The sequence below is a fragment of the Magnolia sinica genome, chromosome 2, assembly GCF_029962835.1.
Source record: "Magnolia sinica isolate HGM2019 chromosome 2, MsV1, whole genome shotgun sequence".
NCBI classification, from domain to species: Eukaryota; Viridiplantae; Streptophyta; class Magnoliopsida; order Magnoliales; family Magnoliaceae; genus Magnolia; species Magnolia sinica.
The window spans coordinates 24,859,461-24,883,321 of NC_080574.1; the positions used below are offsets into that span (position 1 = coordinate 24,859,461).

At 39.4% G+C, this 23,861-nt stretch overlaps 3 protein-coding genes across 17 annotated transcripts in view; 1 reads left to right on the top strand and 2 right to left on the bottom strand.

The window, feature by feature from the left end:
• The window catches only part of LOC131224422 (uncharacterized), a 45,348-nt gene extending 31,284 nt beyond the window's left edge, over positions 1-14,064 (top strand). The window contains exons 6-8 of the mRNA XM_058219882.1: positions 5,492-5,558; positions 13,276-13,386; positions 13,739-14,064. Of these exons, the coding sequence (XP_058075865.1) occupies positions 5,492-5,558; positions 13,276-13,386; positions 13,739-13,762 (202 nt within the window). The 3' untranslated portion in view covers positions 13,763-14,064. The remainder of the gene's footprint in view (positions 1-5,491; positions 5,559-13,275; positions 13,387-13,738) is intronic.
• A 1,771-nt stretch (positions 14,065-15,835) lies between these two features.
• On the bottom strand, positions 15,836-17,891 carry LOC131224438 (mitogen-activated protein kinase kinase kinase 17-like). The gene has a single exon (XM_058219883.1). The coding sequence runs from the start codon at positions 16,892-16,894 to the stop codon at positions 15,836-15,838; it is 1,059 nt and encodes a 352-aa protein (XP_058075866.1). The 5' UTR covers positions 16,895-17,891.
• Positions 17,892-20,073: 2,182 nt separating this feature from the next.
• The window catches only part of LOC131236707 (phospholipase SGR2), a 50,081-nt gene continuing 46,293 nt past the window's right edge, over positions 20,074-23,861 (bottom strand). For 6 of the 15 annotated variants that reach the window (XM_058234076.1, XM_058234075.1, XM_058234079.1 and 3 more), the window contains 4 exons: positions 21,432-21,480; positions 21,238-21,338; positions 20,712-20,758; positions 20,074-20,563 (listed from right to left, as the gene is read on the bottom strand). In XM_058234076.1, the coding sequence (XP_058090059.1) occupies positions 20,329-20,563; positions 20,712-20,758; positions 21,238-21,338; positions 21,432-21,480 (432 nt within the window). In that variant the 3' untranslated portion in view covers positions 20,074-20,328. Of the gene's footprint in view, positions 20,564-20,711; positions 20,759-21,236; positions 21,339-21,431; positions 21,481-23,861 lie in introns of those variants that run through there. The other 9 variants (XR_009166847.1, XM_058234084.1, XR_009166846.1 and 6 more) reach the window with 7 other exon arrangements.

Sequence of the window (23,861 nt, forward strand, 5' to 3'; positions counted from 1 at the left end):
CACATGTGGGCCATGCCATACACACACCATAGTGGACCCGCGCATGTGGGCCATGCCATACACACACCATAGTGGACCTCACGCATGTGGGCCATGGCCGCGCATGTGGGTCATGGCATAAAACACCACAGAGGACCCCCACACATGTGGGCCGTGGCATAGAACACTATAGTGGACCCCATGCATGTGTCCCACTTGATGGTTGGATGAGTCAAATCCATGCCATAGACACCACAACCCCCATAAAAAGAAAAAAAAATTGAAAAAAAATGAAAAAATAGCACAACATTTCAGTATAAATAAAAATAAAACTCATTAACAATGATTAAAGGGCTAAAACATACCTTGAATAGAGATTTAATCAACTAAAAATTGATTTTTGGGAGTTACGTGTCCGCGTGGCTGCGAAAAGAGGGATACGCGATTTCTCACTTGTTTGGGCTTCAATGCTCCTGAAATTCCAGCGAGATGATGCTCTTGTAATTCCAATTGAACTCTAAAAATCGGATTTGAGAAAGGGCTCTTCGAAATCTTGGAATCAAAGCTTCAAAAATGGGGAACCTGCGGCTGCTGCGGCACTGCAATAGGGCTGTTCGAAAGCCCTAATACGATTGTTTTAAGTTTAAAAAAAAAGACTTATAATATGAGTCTAACACCACCTACTCAAAAGAAAAGATGGCCAGTCACCACCATTTAAAAACAAGTTTTTAACTAAAATGACTTTTATTTTAAAATTCTTACGGTAGTCTTAAGGCTTACGCTATATACGCTACACGCTACTTATGTGTAGCGTACGCTACAGCCCTGATAGCGTACGCTACTGCGTATTTACGCTATTCTGCTTGCTACGTAGCGTTTTTTGTACGCTACGCTACGTAGCATACGCTACACGCTACGCTACCACGCTATTTAATACACTGGTCTTGACCAATCACGCACATCCAATATGCTAACGATTCCCTCATTTTTTTGAAGCCATGACTGAGAAGGTGATCAACTTGGGTACTACTATTCGTTGCTTTCAAGCTATCTCCGGTCTGAAGGTGAACATGGTGAAGTCCAAGATTTTCGGGATCAACATGGAGAAAGTGGAGGTCGAAAACTTTGCTAGATCCCTTGGCTGTACTGCGGATTCTCTGCCGTCTTCCTTCGTGGGTTTACAGTTGTGCGTCGGAAAGCCTCCTATTTCTTCTTGGGACAAAGTCATTGGCAGATTTCAATCGCTTCTTTCAAGATGGAAGAGCTGTTATTTGTCTCTAGGTGGTCGTCTCACGCTAATCAAAGCCGCTGTTTCAAATCTCCCAATTTATTTCATGTCTCTTCTGAAATGCCCGACAACGGTTAGGAAGTCGATCGACAAATTGAGAAGGGATTTTTTATGGCAAGGAAAGGAAATAGGCAAGAAATTTCATCTTCTAAAGTGGCAGGAGGTCTGTTTACAGCTGTCGAATGGGGGAGCGGGGGTGAAAGATCTCAAAGACATGAACAAGGCCCTTCTTGGTAAGTGGATTTGGAGGTTTGGGATTGAAGAAGGCAGCCTTTGGCGATCCATTATCAAGGGTAAATATGACAGCCCTTCCGACGGTTGGATGGTGAAAGATTCTCCGGCCCACAAAGTCACTCATATATGGCAAGAAATTATGAAAATGAAAAAGGAAGTTATCCCTAACATTGGCTTTCTGCTCGGCAATGGTGCTAAAATTAAATTCTGGGAAGATATCTGGATCGGAGATCAGAAGCTTAAACTCTAGTTCCCTCTCTCCTATCGGATCGCCACGTCCAAAAATGCCTACGTTGCTGATTTTCTTTACGAAGCCGGGGGAAAAATTGTTTAGAATGTTTCTTGCAGAAGAAGACTTGAAGATTGGGAAATCTTGGATTACACAGGGCTCCTGGAATGTCTCTATTCTACAAATCTCTCTCTCCTCCGAAGATGAATTTTATTGGATACCGGAAAAATCGTCTTGTTTTTCAGTTTGCTCCCTATACATCCAGTTGCGCAACAAGGAACCTGACCCGGATTACAATTTATCTTTTATATGGAAATACGACGCCCCCCCGAAAATTCTTGTGTTTGCTTGGCTGGCAGAGAAAAAGAAAATTCTAACTATAGACAACTTGAGGAAGAAAGGTATGGTCCTTCCCAATATTTGTCTTTGCTGTATGCGATCGGAAGAGTCCGTTGATCACCTTCTGCTTCACTGTCAATTCGTTTAATCCATTTGGGCCGACATCTTGATCAACTTCAATATGGCTTGGTGCTTCCTGGGAGAAGTTAACCATTTCCTTCTTGCTTGGCATGGGATGTATTTTGGTAAGACGAAAACCACCATCTAGCGGATGGCGGTCCTGGCAGTCTGGTGGTCAGTTTGGGGGGAAAGAAACAATAGATGCTTCAGAAATTTATCCAATTTGGCCGGGATAGTAGCGACGTGGGTCAAGCGTCTAATCATCTTTTGGGCTTCGAATGTTAAGGATCTATCGGGCTTTGATTTCTTCTTCCTTGGAGTGTAATTTGAGGCCTGCTTTCTCAGCAGCCTCTCTTTTGTTTTTTCTTTCCTTTTAATGAAATCCTTTCATCTTTCACAAAAAAAATAAAAATAAAATTATGTGGCCTCGAAGAAGTTTCAATGGCAGGCATTCATTCACAATGTTTCATGTGGTGTGGATCCTTACTCTTGCTCGGGTGGTAGACTCTCAGGAGTTTCAACACCTGGTTAAGGGTTCGAGTATCCATAGGTGGTGAAATCCCACTGCGGCGTGAGTGTGTGTAAAAAAAAAAAAAGACGTTAAAAAAAAATGTTTCCTGTGGTGTGGTCCACATAAGCTTCTGATATGCTCAACTCTTTGTACATTTCCATAAAATTTCTTTCTAAAAAGGATGAACGGTTTGGATAAGACATCCAAATCATGGTGGGGCCCACATAATTTACAAAGTACACTCCCGTATACTCAATAGGCAATCTATTTATTAAGGGAAGTGGATTAGGTGTTACGCGAGTAATACTTTAGTGGGTGTTACCCTTAATGTACAAGGCCACGTTGATGCATTTTTCGTATATCCACACTGTCCATCAGTTTTTACAGATCATTTTATGAATTGATGTGCAATCTCAAGTAGATCCAAAGATGAAAGCCCCCAAGAAGTTTTCAATGGTAGACGTTCAGTCCTCACTGCTTTCTGTGGTATGGTCCACTTGAGATTCAAATTTGACTCATTTTTTGGCCAATGCCTGAAAATGATCTTGTGAAATGAATGGATGGTGTGGATATAACACATGCATCATGGTGGGGCTAACAAAACTTGGTAACATCACACACCAAGTAGGTCTGTGGTTTGGCACACCATGCAATCTGCCTCCTGGAGTGGTACTTTGGTGAGACACTGGACCAACGATTTGAGTGGGAGCCTTACGTAGGGCTTACCTCTATGCATCATTGTATATCCATGCCGTCCATCTGTTTTTCCACATTATATTAGGGCATGGTCTAAAAAATGAAGCAAATATAATTTTCATGCAGACCATACCATAGGAAACAATGGTCATTGGCCATTAAAAATATTATGTGGGCCACAAAAGTTTTGGATCAAACGGGTGTTTGTTTTTCTATCCAGGTCTGTTTGACCTTAACAATAGGTTGATAATCAACAAACATCACGGTGGACCCTAGGGAGGTTTTAATGGTGGACGTTCAGTGACCATTGTTTGTTGTGGTATGGTCCACCTGAAATTGCTTCTTCATTTATTGGACCACACCCTAATTGAAGCTGGAAAAACAGATGGACAACATGGATATACAATGCATGCATCAAGGTGGGCTCTACGGTTAGGGTCCCACTCACATCGTTGTTCCAGGACGACTTTAATGGATCTTTGAGGTGCTGCTTTAATGGATCTTTGGATCCACTAAAGTGGGTGGAATCCTTGACCGTGGGGCCCACTGTGACGCATGTGCCTTATGTCTACTCCATCCATCTATTTTTAAAACTCATTTTAGGGCATGCTCCAAAACATAAGTAGATCCCAATCGTAGGTGGACCATAATATGGAAAACAATGGTAATCGACCAATAAAACTTCTCACAGGCCACGAAAGTTTTGGATTAAGCATATATTTGTGTGGTCGCTTCATCTATGTCTTTGTGACCTTGTTAATTAATTGAATGGCAAAAAAACATTCCGGTGGACCCCATGAAGTTTTCATTGGTGGCAATTTAATCACAATGGTTTGTTTCATGTGGTATAGTCCACTAAAGATCTGGATCTTGTTCATTTTTCAGTTCATGACTTAACAGGAGCTGTCATATTTGATGGACGGTGTGGATATAAGGCACATACATCACAGTGGGCCCCACAATTATTTAATGCATTTTTTGTATTTTTTTAAAAATTTTAAAAATGAAAATATATGTATTTAGGCATGTCCTGAAGTTTTACTGAAAAATTCCAACATTTTCCTCATGTTGTTTTCCCTTTTCCCCCAGTTATTGGCGATATTATCGGCGATAAAGATATTATATCTTTATCTCCGGCCAGCGAAACAAGTAGCGACACCGACAATTCGAACACTGGATGGTTGGATGGATGTTTGGATGTTTGGATGATTGGATGATTTGATGGCATGGATGGATGGGATGGTTGGATGGTTGGATTATTGGATGGATGGGATGGTTGGATTATTGGATGGATGGGATGGTTGGATGGTTGGATTATTGGATGGATGGATGATGGATATTTTGATGGATAGGGATGGATGGATGAATGTTTGGATGTTTAGATGATTTGATGGGATGGATGGATGGATGGGATGGTTGGATGGATAGATGAATGTTTGGATTATTAGATGGGATGGTTGGATGGATATTTGGATGATTGGATGAGATGGTTGGATTGTTGGATGGATAAATGGGATGGATGGTTGGATCATCATGCATATGTATTTTGTTTATAAATTATATGCTTATTTATGCATGGCTGTAAAATGTATGAATGCATTCTGCTTGTTGATTGGTTTAATGAGATTTGAGTGATTGTTGTGCTACTATTGGACTGATTTCTTACGAAAACACATGCTTTTAGGCCCTAATTAAATGGAAACTTATTATGTATGCATTCTTTTTATAATTTTTTGATTCTGAATATGCAAATATGTGTATTTAGGCATCTCTTGAAATTTCATTGAAAAATCCACCATTTTCCCATGTTTTCCCCGCATTTCCAGTTATCGGTGATAACGATATTATATCTTTATCTCCAGCCAACGAAACTTGTAGCGATACCGACAACTCGAACACTGATTGCAAGTGGTTTCCCTTTAAAAGTATGAATATTAATTTTGATCAATGCGTCAGCTCATAGATTGATGACCTGCCTATATGATCGGTACTGGCCAATCATTCAAATTACAGTATATATGGGTAGAAATTGAAACTTTCCTACTTCTCGAAGATTCAACTGTTGAGTGTTGATGCCATGAATTTTTGGTTGCAGTTGGTTGGGGATGCTTCCAGGAACATGGGCTTATGTCAGTGCTGGTGCATTTGGGCGAGCAATCATAGTAAGCTTCAATTTTTTCATTTCCTTTTCTGTTGCAATAGATTCTGATGCATTGCTTCTGAAATGTATGGATGTTAATGTTGATGCAAGCATAAAACACCTTTTTGATGACTTCTGTTTCACATGTAGTGGCATTTGTTATCCCTTCTTGAAATTCTTCGCTTATGAGCAACTCTTCTTATCTCTGTTTTTTTTTTTTTTTTGGAAAGATGATGCAATTTATTAGTGCCAACGGCCAAGAAAACAAAAGACAACAGAAAACAAAAGAAAACAAGAAAAAGAAAGGGACACAAATACACATCCTAGCCCACAACCTTCAAGGGACCCAGTACCTGCTATACAACAAAGCCCTATTGAAAACCCCGAAACTCGACTCACTCTGATTGCAGAAACAGCTGGAATTCCTTTCTCCCCAGATAGCCCACAAAACTGCTAAGAGAGCCACCCTCCATTTCCGATTGCCTACACACCCACCTCCACCAGCATGCCATGAGCAAAAGAGGCTGTTGATGGAATGCGACTTGTTCAAGAAACCTTTGACCACCCGAGAATCAAAGACCAAACCTCCAAGGAGAAAAGGGCAGTGGATACAAAGATGGTCCACTGATACTTATCTGTTTTCTGTTACGTTCCTGACTAATATGCACAGACAACCACCATCCTGCGAAACATCCTGGAACCTGAGTTGTTAGTAGTTTTTCCCTGTAAAATTCTGGCTTTCCTGACAAATACTTTAGAATTTAACATGTGAATATTTTATACAGTACAGGTGCTCTTAAAGTATCTCATTAGTAGTCAAAAGTTATTACTGCTTTGAAAGCTGTTATGAATATCCATTGCTGAATTATTTGACATTATTATCTTTGTAAATGCTCAGGTCCACAGTATCTAATGCTGGGTTCCTGTAAATTAATTTTGCATTGAGTCATCATCCTCATGATCCCCATCAGAACCTTGTCCTAACTTTTTGGGGTCAGCTTTACAAATCCCGTTTTCCCAATCATTCCTAAGGCCCTATCTTTAGTGAACAAGAATTCATATTCCTTCTCACCACCACAAGGCCAAGTCTTTTGATTCAGGCTGATTCGGGCCCACGATCCATGGGCCAGCCCCAGGCCTGTTAAGCCCAAGCCCAACAGTTGGCCAATCAACAAGGAAGCTCAAGCCTCCTATTTAGGTAGTTAGCTAGCGAAATCAATCAGCTAGCTAAGAATAATCTAGTAAAACATTTTTAATGCATTCTTATATCTTTTTATCTCTTGTCCATATTTGTAATAAGTCATTTGTTGTCGATGATATTGTGTGTTTTCCTTTTATGTACGTTTCAAAAGCCTATATAAGGGCCTGCGATGAGTAGTATGAAGGCACCTTTGAATTGAATGAAAATTTCTAGCTTGTTTCTTTCTACTTCGTGTGGTTCTCGTGTTTAGATTGAAGGTGCCTACGCTTGGGCGGATCTTTCCCATCAGCCGATTGCGCCATCTTTTTAGGTCTCCCTCTCATCCTCTTTTCAGGACGTTCAACCCTAATCAAAGTTCCCCATCTTCCCAGAGTTGTCTCTGGTCTTTGTTGAACATGATGGAGCCATCTCAATCTTCTTTCTATCACTTTCATTTCTCATTTTGACTACTACTGGGCTGCATTGAACAGCCTCATTTCTAATTCTGTTATTCCTTAGTCTTCTTGCACGTCCATCTCAACATCCTCATCTTTGCAACACTCGTTCCCCGCTTTGAATCTTATCAATATTTGTGGTTGGCCTCTCTATGGTAAGTTATAAACATGCTGCTTCCTAGTAAGAAATAAATGAACCTGTTTGGTTATTTATCTAGTCTAAGGCCCTGTTTGGATGACATTCTAGAAATTGGTTTATGAAAACTTCACTATGTGAAAACACAGTTTTGAGAGTGCAGTTCTCGAAAACTCACTTTATCTGGAAATGCTGTTTGGTGACTACCTGTTTTTTTTTTTCCTTATATTGTTGTTTGGATGGAGTTACCAACGCTTGCTCACCTTTAAACCTATAATTTTGCATATTCCTAAAATTTCATTAGTAGGACCAAACTTCCATTACAAGGCCAGGCACGTTTGTCTTTCCAATTTGAAAAATGTTTGGGGCATTGCACATCTATTGTCCTAAAATCTTCTAATCTGAAAGAGTTTTGGAAGTGGCATATACTTTTCCATGCTTCAGTTAGTTCAAGAAAGTAATACAGTGACATTCCACGTTCAACCGAAAGTATGCTAACCCTGAGTGAATCTCTTCCACTTGCACTTTACAAGCAACACGTGCTAATATGGCATGTGTGTAGAATGTCTGTTAGTTACATAAGAGATTGCTTAGCCCCCTTTGCTTTTTTTTTTTTTTTTTGAAAATGGAAAAAAAAATCTATTATAGCTTGTTACATTACATGATTAATTAATACAAGTGATCAGATTTTATTTAAAATTTTTTTTTTTTTTTTAAAGGGTGAGAAAATGGAAAAAATTCTACAAAATCATGAAAAACTGTTTAATTAATACAAGTGATCAGATTTTATTTTAATTTTTACCCATTTTATTATAGCTTGTTACATTACATGATTGTATTTACATCTAAATAACTATTAGACCATCTACAACAATCAACAAGTGAACTAACAAGTAACAACTTACTAAAAACTACAAATATAGAAATTTTATTGATGAGTTGATGTAGCAAAACTACAAACTACAAACAAAAGCAGTAAAAAAACTACAAAGTTACAAATATAATTACAATTTTCAAACTACAAATTAGTTACAATTACAACTTACAAATTCGAAAATTAAAAATTACAAATAGGTTACTATGCTAATACTATACACATTAATTCCTAATCCATTGTGGCACAACATAATCACCACCATCATTGTCATCATCGTTGTCATCAGAGTCATCCCCTTCTTTGACATATACTTCATCTTCTTTTGTTTCTTCGTCATCGGTTCGCAGTAGTTGTCCAACCACATCCAATGGTTGATCTTAATTATCAGTTTTTTTTAATCTCCTCAATCTCATCTATTTCTTGGCCTTGATTGCTACTAGGCCTTGTGCTTGCCCCTCTTCTCTGCATTTGATTTGAGAACTTTATCCAGGTGCTAATCTAAATGTGGCATCTTCTACTTAGGCCCATGGTAGGTCCTTGCCTGCAAATATCAGGTCTGTCTCTACACGCCACTCACTATTTGTCTTCAAATCACATAGGTAGATGAGATCATAGAAATCGGGCTTTTCTCGCCTAGCTTGGAATCGTTTTTAGTCATATTGGACAAAGACCATGTCATTTAGCTTCTTTTATTCAAAACGATCCCTTTTTTTATGTGAATCTATATACCATTTCAATTGAAAGTGAATTAGCGAATACTATCAGATACATACTTTTAAGTTTTAATATTCACTCTAAAGTCTAAATTTAACATTTGAGGAGTGAATTGAAAAACCTATGACTTGAATGTACTCAACTTGCGCTCACAAGTGTTTGCAAAACTTATAAGGCCGATAATTTTCATGGCCAACTTCTTGGGTGCTAGATCCTTCTCGTTCGGGTCCACTTCAGACATTGACCACCGGTCAACTATGCAAACAACAATTAATGTAAGTTAGACCTTGTAGATCGTAAGAAATTATTTCTGAGTTAGAGCGACTTGCTAAGATATTCATACTTGCAATTTTATAGTTCTATGCCCGATGACTATGTCTCTTTAGAAAATCCCTACACTTTTTATGTATACGTCTAGTAGAGTAGAAATCCTATCCCGTTCATCTTTATCTAGAACCATTCTCTTCAAAACATCAAGAAAGTCTACCATATGCGTCGCTTCTGCCTCATTTCGATTGGCGAAATTGAAGAATATAACCAGATTAAGGATGTAGACAGCCGAATACAATGGAGATGACACTAGTTGTCTCATCTCTTATCTATAATATATAATATGGGCCTATAATCATGTTCATTATAATTAAAGTGGCCCATAAATTTGTTTATAGCCTTCTGCATAGCATCATAGATGTATCCTATTGGTGACTTCTCATCTGTCTACCTATCTTACACGCCTACCAAGAGATTTGATGATTTTAATGCCTTTAGCACTTGTGTCCAAAGTGATTGCAAAATAATAGTTTGTTGGACTACCTTTCCTTCGGTCTTCTTTGACTAAGGCCCATATTCCAATTGGCCTACACTGCAAAGCGTTCCAAGTTATATATATTTTTTCACACAATATTTGTAGTGTTAAAAAGGCTGTTGTGAATCGGGTGATTGTTGGACGAAACAAATTACGATTGACCGACACCATAAATCTTTTTAAGTTTTTTTTTTTTTTTTTCATACAACCTTTGTAGTGTTAAAAAAAGGCTGCTGTGATTCGGGTGATGATTAGATGAAATAAATTACAACTAATTTGTTTTCTCATATGGAGTAGAAGGGCATGTTTATACATAAATACAATTATTCTTTTAGCCCTGGCAATCACTTTAATATATATAACTTACTTATATCTTCTAACATCAAATGTATACAACGTGCCACGCATGGAGTCCAAAATAAATGACAGCCATTTTTCATAAGTAGGTGACTGATGGCTATATAAGAGGCTATGTTGTCTGTGATAACTTGGACAACATATTCTTCTCCAATTTCCGCAACTACAAATCTAATAATTTAAATAAATATTATGCCATGTGGTAATTGGTCATAATTCCAGTTAGGCAATTAACGAGAAAGTTAATGAACGTCCCACTGGATCTATCGGTCCATCCATCGACCATTAATGTGCATTTATAGATTTTCCACGCCTCTTTGTATTTGGCGATATAGTTTCTAGTAAATTCAACCTCATTTTGAGGCAAGTTTCCCTTCATAATGCGAAAGTTTGCTAGTCCAAGTCCAAATTGACTTGTTTTTTCAACCATAACTTTAAAGCTCTTCAATTTAACAGCGTTGAAAGCAACACTGGCTAACTGCTTATCAATGTACTAAATTGTGGTTTTCATATCTTTATTCTTATATAAATTTTCAAGTATTGTTTGAGTGGCTCAGTTTCCTTTTCCCCTTTGGTCAACTACTTCCTCGGGATGTGATCTATACCACTTATCCATTGGCCCATGCCAATTAGATCCTTTGGGTGCTGGTGGTCTAGATCGCCTTGTGGACATAGGTGTATCATTATCGATATCAACAACATAAACATGTACACCAATATCCTCATAAGCTTTACATTCCATGAGTTCAGTACCGAACTGTCATGCCTTTTTGAACATGTTTGTCCACATACTCCATGATTTCCTTTTGAATTTTTGTAGTAACATTGGGACATACTCTTGCATTTGATCTTGGTGTTGCTTGTGCCAGCCTATGCTACCAGCACTTACATCCCTGGCCATTATACTTCAGTTTTAAAAAAGAAGATTGGGAAGAAGACATGATGAGAGATGAAGATTAGAGTCTAGTCTACTTCTAGGTACCCAAGTCTAGTTGTCTAATCTAATAGAAGCGAGGAAGACTTGTCATTTTATAGGATCTCCCATTCGTCAAAAAGGCCGTTCCTTTGCTCATACGTTTTGAAGCTTGCTTGCTGGTTCTGAGCAAAGTAGGAGTGACATTCAAAAAGAGAATGCTATGTACGTAAATGCCTCAATCTGAACTCCGAGCACTAAATTGTGATGTAGCCTTGTAGGAGCCTTGAAGACTTGGTTGGTACTTGGTAGTAAAATGGTAGAGTAGTTGATAACTTGTCTTGATATACTTTTGTCTTGTACTCTTGTTTGAAAAAATTATAAAAACTTACACAAGTAACACAATCAAACTTGAAAAAGATAAGCAATATATTGAGATTTGAGTCTAATGGGGAAGATTAACGTGGATAAAGGCGGCTATGTCAAATCTCCTAGTTTACTATATATCGTTATTCAAATGTCCAAAGATGGTTACTAATCGTTTGGAGAAAATTAGGTGAGGTTTCCTATGGCAAGGAGAATAGGATAAAAAGAAATTTCATTTAATGAAATGGAAATAGGTGTGCAAGCCTTTCGAAGAAAGTGGAGCCGGAATAGGAAGTATGGAAGTGATGAATAATGTGCTTTTGGGGGAATCGCTATGGTGTCTTGGTGAGGAGGATGCTTTTCTGTGGAAACAACTCATACAAAAAATATGGCTTAGAGGATGGAGGTAGGCGGATAAGAGAGTCCTCTTTATATAAAGCTTCGGGGGTTTGGAAAACAATAGCAGGTTTGAGAGGGAAGTTTAAGGAAGTGGTGGGTTTCTCGTTGGGGGATGGAAGGAGTATCCATTTTGGGTGGACGTTTGGATGGGAGATAAGCCTCTTCAAGAGGAATTTCGTAGTTTGGCTAGGATTTCGGTGGATAAGAATACACCGGTTGCCTGGTTGTTTTTCTAGACATGGGAATGAGGTGATTTGGGCTCCACTGTACAAGAAACTTGTTGGAAGATGAAGAAGAAGCAATGATTGAATTGTTGGAAATGCTTCAAAACATTATGCAATCAGTGGGAGAGTGGAACTCTATGATATGGGTACAAAATAAATCAGAGAAATTCTCAGTCAAATCATTCTATAACTTTATGGTTGGGTCTTCATCAAAAAAGGAATATAGTCACATAGCCCTGGTGTGGTTTTATAGGTCCCCTCATAAAGTAGCGGCTTTGGCTTGGTTTGTGGGAAGGAAGAAGGTGTTAACGGTTGATAATCTTCGAAAGCGAGGGATGAAGATAACCAATATATGTTTGTCAGGCATGCCAGATGAAGAGACAGTGGACCATCTTTTCCTTCATTGTCCTTTCGGTAGAGAAGTATGGGAGAATTCTTTTGCAGAATTTGAAACTATGGGATGGGGGAGGAATTGACAAGGAAGGGAATGTTCGATGAAGATGTCCTTGTTGGATGGAATTTGGGCTGTATGGGAGGAACGGAATAGATGTTTTTGGAATCGAAGAAGTTGGGCAATTGATGTTTTCAAAAAGGCGATGGTGAATGTAAAGGAACAGGAATCTGCTTAAAGCAATAAGGTAGTTTTTTTTATAAAAATTTTTAAATTTAAATTATTTATATTGTTTTGGTCTTTTTTCCTTTTTTCATGTTGTATTCTTTTGGCTTTGACCTTGCAATAATAAATCATTGCACACACACAGAGAGGCCCTAATAAGATAATTGCTTTTATGGACTAAACTACTTTTATGGACAATAAGCATGGTCCAAACACTCCTAAACTACTTTTATGGACTAAACATTGAACGCCATTTAACGCGCCACCCAAATAGGCCCTAATAAAATAATTGCTTTACCCTTTCAGAAGAAGGAACAGAAAAGCATGGTCCACTTCATGTGCTCGATGATCCAAACAAGGATTGATCTATTCCTTGCTTTCTATTCAGAGCTTAAAATGGGCAAGTGGGAATTCTTAACAGATAATATCCTGCTGCACCACTGCTTTGCCGCTTGCAGAGAACTGACAGCAAGCAAACAACCACCCTACCTACCCTCCCACCACACACACACCACCAAACACCCACCACCACCATCATTACCCACCCAAAATGATGCACACAAACTTCTTCGCTTCTGCTAATAATTTGGAGTTTTGTCCGTCTTGGGCTTCTGTCATGCACTACTAGTTTTCCTGATTTTATCAATATGTTGGATGTCCCCTAAGTGAGGTATTGGGTTTCTTTTTAACTTCTCAGCAAGAAGAATCAGATGTGGGTTTACCAGGAGGAAATGGTCAGTTACTGACACTGGGCCTAGGCCTCTTAGTTACAGCATTGGCTGCAACTTATGTCACGCGAATTGCAAAGGTAATGTCCCTATCGAAATTTCATTCACAAAAAATTAGTTGTCACCATCTCTCACCATGTGTTCAGACACCAGTTTGCTGTTATGACAGAGTTCCTGTGTCATCTCCCCTTTAAAATAGCAGTCCAATGTAAGCATAAAATGATCTAGTCCTTCCAGCTCAGACAACACCTTGAGACCAACCCTGATACTTGGGATTATTTGGGGTGATAGTCTTTTTATTTTGGTCCTTTGGCTTACTGGTGCTCAATAAAAATGAGTACGACAGCTGAATTCTGTGCCCAGGCTTCTCAAAACATGAGTGCGGCACCTGATGCTTAATGTCAACTTACCATACAACCATCCATGTTGCAGGATGCTATCAAAGACATCGAGTAGACATCCAGACAAAGATATGCCTGAAATTTCGATTGTGAAGACAGCCTAATAAAGGTAAAATGTGAAATAGATGGGTATGTCGGTCTTGTAAAAATTAATGATCATCATTTACATGTATCTTGATAGAATTTGGTTGATTTTAAGGTGTAATATCTGCAATTTGTATCAGTGGCTAGTCCTTGTTTTCTGTAAATCAGCCAAAGCATTGGATGTTGTGGTTTTAGTGGCACAATTATTCTATCTGCGGTGCCAATATGATTGATCAAATCCAAAGAAGAGTAGCAGCCAAAATTTTCTGACAACTCTAGTTCATTTTGCTTGAATAATCTTAACTTGCTGAGATGTCCTTTGTGTCGTCTTCTTGAGTTTATGCAATCATGATTCAAATTATCACCAACATAAGCATGATAAGGGAAAAGCCCGATTCAAAATATTAGGACATCTTGATTTTCTCTGGGGACCAACATTCACGAACTTCTTTTGAAGTTTCGATTGCTTTCTTTCTTTTTACTTTGGACTTAAGTTGGAACTAAGAACTTCCATGGAAAGGATGGGAAAGCTAAAGATCATGAATGAACCAACCAGTGAAGAAAGATGCTAACACAGCCAAGCAACAGAGCTGGGTCTGACTCAGCCAACAGGACAAGCCAACTCAACTTGCTGAATTACCATTTTCCAATGTTTTTTCTTTTTCTCCTTCAGCCTATGAGCCTACGAGTCTCAACTTCAGGTGATTCTCTTGACCTGTCACCCAAGTGTGCTGTGATCCTTGGGGCTGAATTGAGTTGATTGAGAGAAGGAAACTCAGTGAAGCAACTCTGGAGTAGTGAAATTCGGTTGGAGTGGGAAGGGAAGGAAGGAAGATTACAAAATGAAGCATAAAATTAAAAAGAACAAAAAATAACAAGAAAAAGGATAAGAAATTTGGTAAGCCCCCCCACTTGCATGTTCAAGGCTTCCCAACTAGACACCACTGCAACAAATGTTGCCAGATCTTAAAAATCTCACAATATTCTCCTGAAAAATAAACCAAACAACATTATCACATTATGTCTCACCAATTTTTATTTTCTTTGATTTTATTGTGATTTTTTTTTTCCGATATTATGAGAAAATTATTAAAATTTTTAACTAGTTCATCATATACTTATATATAAGAAACATAAAGTTATTTATTAATTTATAGTAAATACTTTTTAAATTTTGATTATGATTTTCCTGATGTAGCCCTCAAAATTAAAAAATCTCCCTAGAAATTCCTGAACCAAGAAATTCTGGAGAATGAGATTTGCCACTATCCTACACGCCACCATATGTACGCACATGGCACACAGGTGTGAAATCCTTGCTGTCCACCAGGTGGTTTCCATCATGTTTAGATGCCCTGGCCCAAATATCAGGCTCCTCAACTCATCATGTGGACGGCAATGCTAGCAATAAATAGATGGCTTAGAAAAAAGTTCGCCAATTTTTTGCCCCTAGCCAACCATTTTTTTCATGAACTGTTGCCCATGTGATCGATGTGTGGGCCTGATTTTTGTACCAAGGTGCCTCTACGATGTGACCCACCTGATGGATGACTTGGATATTTCACCCATGTACCACATGGGGCTCATGTGGTTGGCTGTAGATTGGATGGCTTGTACACACGTCTAGGCTTAGGGAAAAATAAAATAAAATCTGAAACGTTCAAAGAAAGCTATTGAAATGGATTATAGTCCAAGTATTTATATAAATCTGGAAATATAGTGCCGTGAGCATGAAAATGGGTTCTTGCGTGTTTCTTCTCCATTTTGCAGTTTTCCCGCCCTTGTAAGCATTTTATAGCATATGGAAGTGCAGTGCAGCTATTATGTGTTAAATGCAGCTTTTGATGGATGTAATATAATAATCAGTAATTGCTATTCCATATCAATTTGAAATCCTTTCTATCTGGAGAGAATAGAAAAGTGCCTCCAGCGAAGGAAAGATATGAACAGTCCACTTCTCTAACATTAGCCTAAATAATGTACATTCAAGACCCTCTTCTGTCAATCTACAGTTTCCTAAAGCCTTGTACGTGTTTGAAAGCCTTCAACCTGATCTAACGTCAACCCACTCTGATGCTGCAATATCGATCTGTGTTTGGTGCTTTGTCATCTGCCTCTCTTCTTTTGTGCACCTTTTCAAGAATGGCATACGTGCTGGAAGCTCTTCTGCAATTGGAGATTCGGATCCATCTGATTCCCATCCTCGGTCATCGAGTACACTTGTTGGTGAGTAGGCATACTCCTTTGATGAATACTTTCCAGATGTGTTCCCAGAAACAAAAGGATGGCTAAGCAATTCTTCGCTGCTCCACCTTGATGTTGGGTTCCTTTGCAAGCATTTCCTCAAGAAGTCCAACCCTTCTGCAGAAAAGTTGGGTGGTAATTGAGGGGTTTCATCGCTGCATGCAATCTTATAGACAGCTGCCATTGGGTTTGAGACCTCGTCACCCCAAGGACTCCCAGTGGCCATTTCAATAACCGTGCATCCCAGAGACCAGATGTCGGAAGCAAAGTCTAGCCCTTCATTTCTCAGGACTTCAGGTGCCATCCACAGGGGAGTGCCGCACATGGATTGCCAGAAGTTCTTTGAATTTGTGTTGGCTTTTGAAGAATTCAGCCTCTTGGCGCCACCAAAATCTGCCAGCCTGATGTCTCCAGATGAGCCCAAGAGCACATTCTTGCATTTGAGATCACAATGCACAATCCTGCTCCTGTGCAAGTATGCAAGCCCATGGAGGATCCCACGGGTGTACGACCGGATGACGGACTCATCAAGAGCACCACCGAACTTCTTTGTGATGTCGGACAGGCTGCCCCCAGCCATGAATTCCATGAAGAGGTTGAATGTCTGCTCGCCATTTGCTTCATCTGAAACATCATGCCCAAGGTACCGGACGATGTATGGCGAATTGAGGTTCTTTAGGATGTCTGCCTCATTCTCCAGTGATTGAAACCCTGACCCGGATGAAGCAGATTTGACAGCGAAGAGCTCGCCATTGGATTTGTTCATGGCCAAGTTGACAGTGCCGAAGGATCCAGACCCAACTGCATTCCCCTTTACCCACTCCATTTGTCGAAGAGAGTTCGAATATTTTCCCGCCATTTTTGGATTCCTTGTTAAAGATTGAGAAGAAGAGCAGAAAGGTGGGTGGTGGTCTTCTTATGTTTGATGGAGAATCCAACCAGAAACCAGGTTATTTGTCTTTCTGAATGCTTACAGATTCTGTCAACGAGATTTTTAAAAGAGGGGTGAAAACAGAATTTTAAGTACCCACAACCAAAAAACCAGAGATATGTGCAAGATTGAAACTGCCGACGATAAAAACTACGTGCTCAGTCTCTCTAAATTACCTAGAAGGGAAATCCGCTGTGAAGAATGGATTACTGAGATTTCGTGGAGGAGATGATGAAAAATAACGGATTTGAATAGTCACAGGAAAAACAGAGAGACTGAAATTATTTGCGCAACGGTAAAAGGAAAAGATTTCTTTCTTTTCCTTTTCTTTTTAAAAAGAGTTTTTACCCTTAATGTATCGTACGCATAATAGAAGCAGTTTCTGGAATCCTTACCCATCCAATTGCAGAAGGTTTTTTCATGCGTAATGTAGAGGATGGTCGGAAAGAGAGCGATTTTCCAGCACCGGAAAACCGCCCCTCTCCAAAGAATCCTGAAAAGGTTTTCCTTTCCCAAATCTGTTTTACTCTGGTTCCTGGTTGTGTTGGAAGGAGGAGGGAATTGGATAGGAATGGTGCTTTTATACGGAGAAAGACGAGGAAAACCGTTGCAGAGATCCTGATTTTGTGTGGAGCTCTTGGAGTGTGATTGGATAGAGATGGATGGGGTGAATGGGTGTTTGCCACGTGTAGCGTCCTTTTGTGTGGTGGTTGTGATTTGTGGAGGGATGAAACGGGTGGGTGGTATGTGAACGTGAGGTTGTTTTGGTCGTTACAGAATATAGGGGCAGTTTAGTTATTTTAAGTTCAGCAGGACCTGTTCCTGGCCGTTAATGATTCCATGGTAGTTCCACTTGGACGCGGATTGCCTTTCGCATTAATTAAGTTCCTCCAATGAGAAGCTAGGTGGGCCCCACCGTGGATGTCTGTGAAAAATCCACCGGAGTAATTTTATTTTATTTTATTTCAGCTTTCAATAATGTAGCTCTGTTTCTTTGAAAATGGTCCGTACACTTGGACTACTGTTTTGTGGACCAATGATAGAGAGATTAGGATGTCCAAAACATTCCAGATCAACGGTTTGGATCACCAAATATATATAATTTCCAAGAGCTATAAGCCTATAAAGTCATGGCAAATGTCACACGTTATATCTGACTTTCATCTATTGCTCTTTAACGTGGAACTATGGATGGGACGTGGGGCCTACCGCCTACCCCACAGTTCCAACCAATCACTGACGTCCAATGGTAAAAAGTCCTCCAACAAAACTTGGATAAAGTCATCAGATTATCTGAAACAAAGCTTAAGCCGATCCACTCTTCTGATGGACCACAACTGAACAACCGAGTATTGGGTCAGGTCGTTGGCTATTCGTTAATTCCAACAGTGGGGCCAAAGGCTTAATTGTGGCCCACCTGATGACTGTATGGGCTTCGATTGTCCACCAGGTGATCTTCCTAACAGGATCCACCTTTTTGCACGGCTTGGATTTCTTTCATAAGTGACACATGGTAATTAAAAAATGGTGCAGCATTACAATTTGCATGCTTAACATATTCTACAATAAAGAAACATGTAAATTAGAACATCCGAGCCGTCAGAAAGATGGGCTACACCCTGAAGTTCACCAAGAGCAAAAAATTAGAACATTACACTCATCAGGTGGGCCACAAACGGATTGAGTTAGATATCAGCCGTCCATTGATTTCAGTGGTGTGGCCCGCCTTAGGAATGGAGGTGATGTTTATGATGCGGACCCAACTTTTTTTTTAACGGCTTGGATGTCATACACAAATGACAGGGGGCGGAAAAGAAATATGTAACGGATCAAAACCATCTCTTGTGGTTAAAAGTTAAAACTGTAATATCACTATGAGGTGAGGGTCCTTTGGTGGTTTAAACGTTAAGGCAGTTGAGGGAAGAGTGGCATCGGCTAATTCTCGTGCGGATGGGAAGAAATGCAGTATGCATGGCTCCCACTGTGCGTGTGATTTCCCCGCCGTTCATTTGTGAGGCACATCCGATGAATGGGTCATAGACCAAAACTCACGGACGCGGATTACCTGCTAAAAAGCAGTTCCTGCAACGGAAGCTAGGTGGGGCCCACCATGATGTTTGTGAGAAATCCACTCCTTTGTTTTTCAGATCATGTTAGGACAGGCCCAAAAAAATGAGGCAGATCCAAAACTAAAAAAGAGTGGCCGACACGACAGGACAGGAAACTGTGAGGATTGAACGTCCACCGTCAAAGCATTCATGGGAACACAAGTTTTGGATCAGGCAAATATTTGTGTGTTTTCAGTTCATCCCAGCAGGAATGATGAACTTAAGAACGGTACGGATGGCATATATAAATATCACGGTGGATGTTTTAAAGGCAGGCATTTACCCAACATCACTTTTTCCTGTCCGCCAGCCCACCCGAGTGGCCGATTTCTGACAAACATCACGCTCACGACTGGATCCTCTTGTCAATCGTTGGATCAAAGATGCATTCAGGTAAGAAGAGGATCAAGCGAGATCTGGATCCTTCATCCATTGGGCCCTACCTCAGCGCTTGATCAAGCCTCTCTCCACGGTGACCGTCTGGGTTGAGTACATGTATGTCATGATGAGGACAAACATGAGAGAGAGAGAGAGAGAGAGAGAGAGAGAGAGAGAGAGAGAGAGATGATCCAGTGATCACCACAATCCCCACAGGATATTAGCTGAAACGCACATTTTGTGGCCCACTTTGCAAACCTTCTACAGACGCTTCTGATGGTCTGATGGAAGCCACTCTAATGGGATCATAATCGATCCTTAACAAGGGCCAAACAGAAGCACTTGATTCTACTATTTTTCCAAGTGATCTCGACTGTCCATTTTATACACATTATTAATAGGATGCTTAGAAATTTCTCTGATGGGTGTGAGTTTTACGCAGTAACCCATGAAATTCTAGATTGGGCTGTCCAAGTACACCCAACGCAACTAGGAGCACCATAACTTAACAGTGCTCTGAGAACATTGGATTGTTTCTCCATATAAGAAGCCACGTAAAGGGGAAAAAAACAGAAAAAAAAAAAAAAAAAAAGAGGAGGAAGAAGAAGTGGAAGCCAAGGGTGCAACTTCTAACATTTTCATATGCATATATTTTCATTAGGTATGTTAGATATACATGAATATCCCTCGACCCTTATGTATATACATTATCTTTCAGGATATCATTCTACTTTTTTTTTTTTTTTTGAAATATAGCGTTTGTCTACCCAAAGAAGCAAGAGAAAAGAAAGCGAGCTTAGTTACAGGGAAGAAGGAAAGGGGAAGGATGCAACATAAGCTACATTCACTCTGTTAAGCAGAAGAGCTTTGACATTGTTAGGGACTCTGCACGACCTTTTTGGCTTTCCTCGAAAACTCCCTGATCAATGCCTTGTCAGAGAATGTCAATGGAAGATCTTCATCAATGGCATCACTCTGGTAAATTGGCCCAGCAGGTCTTCTGTGATTACCCGAGCTACCTGGACTGTTGGGTTGTTCGGGCTCTTCAGGTATATTGCGGTATAAGTGTTTGAGTATGAAAAGTGCAGTGTCAGGATCCCGCCAATAATTTCTGCATGTCCAATCGCATTTGATCTAGTTCAGTTTCAGGTTTGGTAGCTAGTCCAGTTTCATAAACATTGCATAATACTCGCTAGTTGTATAACATTGACAAGAAGAAATAACTTGTTAAAAAAAAAGATATGGATATGGATACTTACGTGTGTGCCCCTATAGCTGAGATGTATGCATGCTCAAACGTTTTGTCCTGCACAGTGAATTAAGGAAACTCAAGTAGATGAGATAAATAACAATATTTGCAAAATACTATACACTATGCAACTATAGAGATGCAAAAATTGCATTAGCTAACAGTCCAAATTCATCGAAAAATGAGTCCCTAGAAATTTGGCTACCCAGTCCAATCAATTCATTGGGACAATGTTCATGGTCCTTTCTTGAGACCTGCAACTGAGGCCACAGGCCTGATCTGGCCTAATGAAAGAGAGCCATGAGCACCTGTCAGATGCAGGCCCTGTAGTGAAAAGCAAAAAAGATTCCCTCAGGTGAATCACATTTTTGCCATTTTCACTGCAGGACCCACATCCAATAGGCGCACAAGGAGTGATTCCATCGGATATGAAATACTAATGCCGTTAGCTGTTCAAAGACATTGGGGTCCGATATGAAATAATAATTCAGTTAGCTGTTCAAAGACATTGGCACTAAGTTCATAGAGTTGCTCACTTGAAGCATGTGATCAATTTGACCATCTTCACTTCCAGTTAATCTTTCCATCATGATGGAACCGTACGTTCTTTCCTCTACTACTTTGACATCCTCTATGGCTTTCATATATAACATACACGAAGTCAACAATGAATTCAAATGGAAGGTATGAACAAAATAATAGGTGTAACAACATGTCACTGTCCACTTACCTTCCATCTTTTCCTTCTTTCTTGATTGAAACACACTGAGCATTTTGACCTGATGAAATAGCCTCGCGGTTAGGAAATACGACTACACAATAGATTGAAAATACAACTACACAATAGATTGAAGACCGAAGCACTAAGTACCTTAAAACATATGTTGGCAGGAAAAAGAAAGTGCATAGTTGGAATTTGAAATATAGGGAACCAAGGGCTCATATGCTATTTGATCCAATGGACAAGCAAACTACTTATACATGTACTGTCTAAAGCAACATTTGCTAATACCAACTATCACACCCATACCACAAACTCCATCCTTTATGTTCAAAAGTATCTTTGAAGCCATCTCAACATGCCACTTTTAAGAAATGGATATATATAGTTTGATGGGTATTGGCACTGGCACAATGCCGAATCATGGATAAATGTCTTGATACAAATTCCCAGTAGAATAGTTATTCTTAATAGTACAAAAATTATCCAGTAAACTAATACAACTTGTTGTCTTTTCCAAATAAACCTTTTTTTTTTTCATTCTGAAAGGTGACAATGATCTCGTATAGAAAAAGAAGAAAGGGACACTTCCAATCAAGGTAATGTATAAGTGTCATGCACACAGATTGCATTGACCACCATTTTTGGCCAAAACACAAACCTCTGAGTTTAAATTAAGTAAGACCAATGTTTTCAGTATCAATGATATCAGCTGATATATCCTACGGTATATTGTGCATCCCACTTGTGTGATATGAAACACACAGGTGGTGTCTAAATTTTTTTGTATCGTACAATATATCACATGATATCACAGATATCGCGTATCAACGATATCTATCGATATCGACAGATATCACATGGAAAGTCCAAGTCTGAGGGCAGAAAAAAACCATCCAAACCCTTTTGATCAGCGGTCAATTGGCCTTCATCTCAGAGTATTAAGGAGTGTTTGATAAAATCATCCCTACATACACTTTAATTTTGGGATTTGGAGGACGATGGGCCAATTTGCAAAAAATTAGAAAATTTCCCAAAATTTCTCAAATCAGAGAGGACGAGTACTGTACCAACATTATGTCAGCGAGTATTTCAACGGTATCATTCTATTATTACCTGGGCATAGTATTCTAGGTTTGTAGAGCAGCAGTCTATGCCCAGCCCTGTCGAGACGGAGATGATGATTTTGAGCCACCACAAAGCTCTATGTAGGTTTGAACCACAACCACAGACATTATTCACAAGTATATTTCTAGTTTTCTACTTCTTTTTCTTTTGAAGGTATTGCTTGTGTCTCCATACATGTCTTCTTACATTTATAAATTATATGAATTGATTTTGAATATACTTGCATCAGTTCAGTTATACATCGCGTAGATTAGGACCCCACACAAAGGAAACCTATGTGCACTTGTTGTTTATGATGTTTTGATTTCTAAGTGTGTATTGATGTCTTTTTTAACAATTCCTAAAGTTCCATTGAAAAATTTGACCAATTTCCCAATGTTTTCCCATGTTTCCCAACAACAACGATACATTACGCGATACAACGATACATCCCATGTGATAACTAATATGTATCCGTATCCCAAAGTTGTGATACATTACGCGATAACGATACAGAAAACATTGAGTAAGACTGAGTACCAACAAGCCCATCATCACGTTCACACTGAAGTAATTTTCTGTGGGTGCAACCTAAATCAAGAGACCGATGATGGGCACCTTTTTGAATCCCCTTTGATGAAAAACCTGTCCAAGGATCCAAACTTCGCCAAAGATAGCTGCAAACCAGTTTTAGTGCCTCCAACTCAGCCCAACCAGAATCGCCCATCCCTGACAGACCCAAGAACACAAGCATGCTTCTCCCTCCATTGTTTGTGAATATTCCCCCCACTCCTGATCAAAATAAACCTATATAATAGAACCACACACCAGTACAGATTTTATTTCCTAAATCTCTTTGTATTTACATTTAGTGGTAAGCAATTACTGCATATCCAAATATTGTCAACTTGATTTTCCAAGTAGACACATCAATTATCCAACAAGTTCAATCCCAACACTGACATGTGTGGCTGCATCCATGTTAGATACCTTCAAACTAACCGATGTGTTCTTCATGCTAATTTATACTGTGAACCTCCAAATGTAGCTAAAAGTTTCTAAAGAATTAGAACTTAGATGTGGACTTCTTCTTCCTTTCAAGTGTTTGGTAAGCATATATGTCTCATTGTATAATGAGCAGTGATTGTAGTATCAGTATCGTTACATGTTTCGCTAGTTGGGGATACGGAAACATGTATTGGTATCGCAGATATTATCCTTGATACCTGGAAATGTATAGCTGATTGTGGGAAACATTGAGAAAGCAAGAGGAAATGGTGGAATTTCTCAATGCAAATTCAGGAGATGATAAAAAACAAATATTTGCATATT

Excerpts from the sequence above, each read along its gene's own strand:
- LOC131224438 (XM_058219883.1), bottom strand. The coding sequence starts at position 16,894 with ATGGCGGGAAAATATTCGAACTCTCTTCGACAAATGGAGTGGGTAAAG.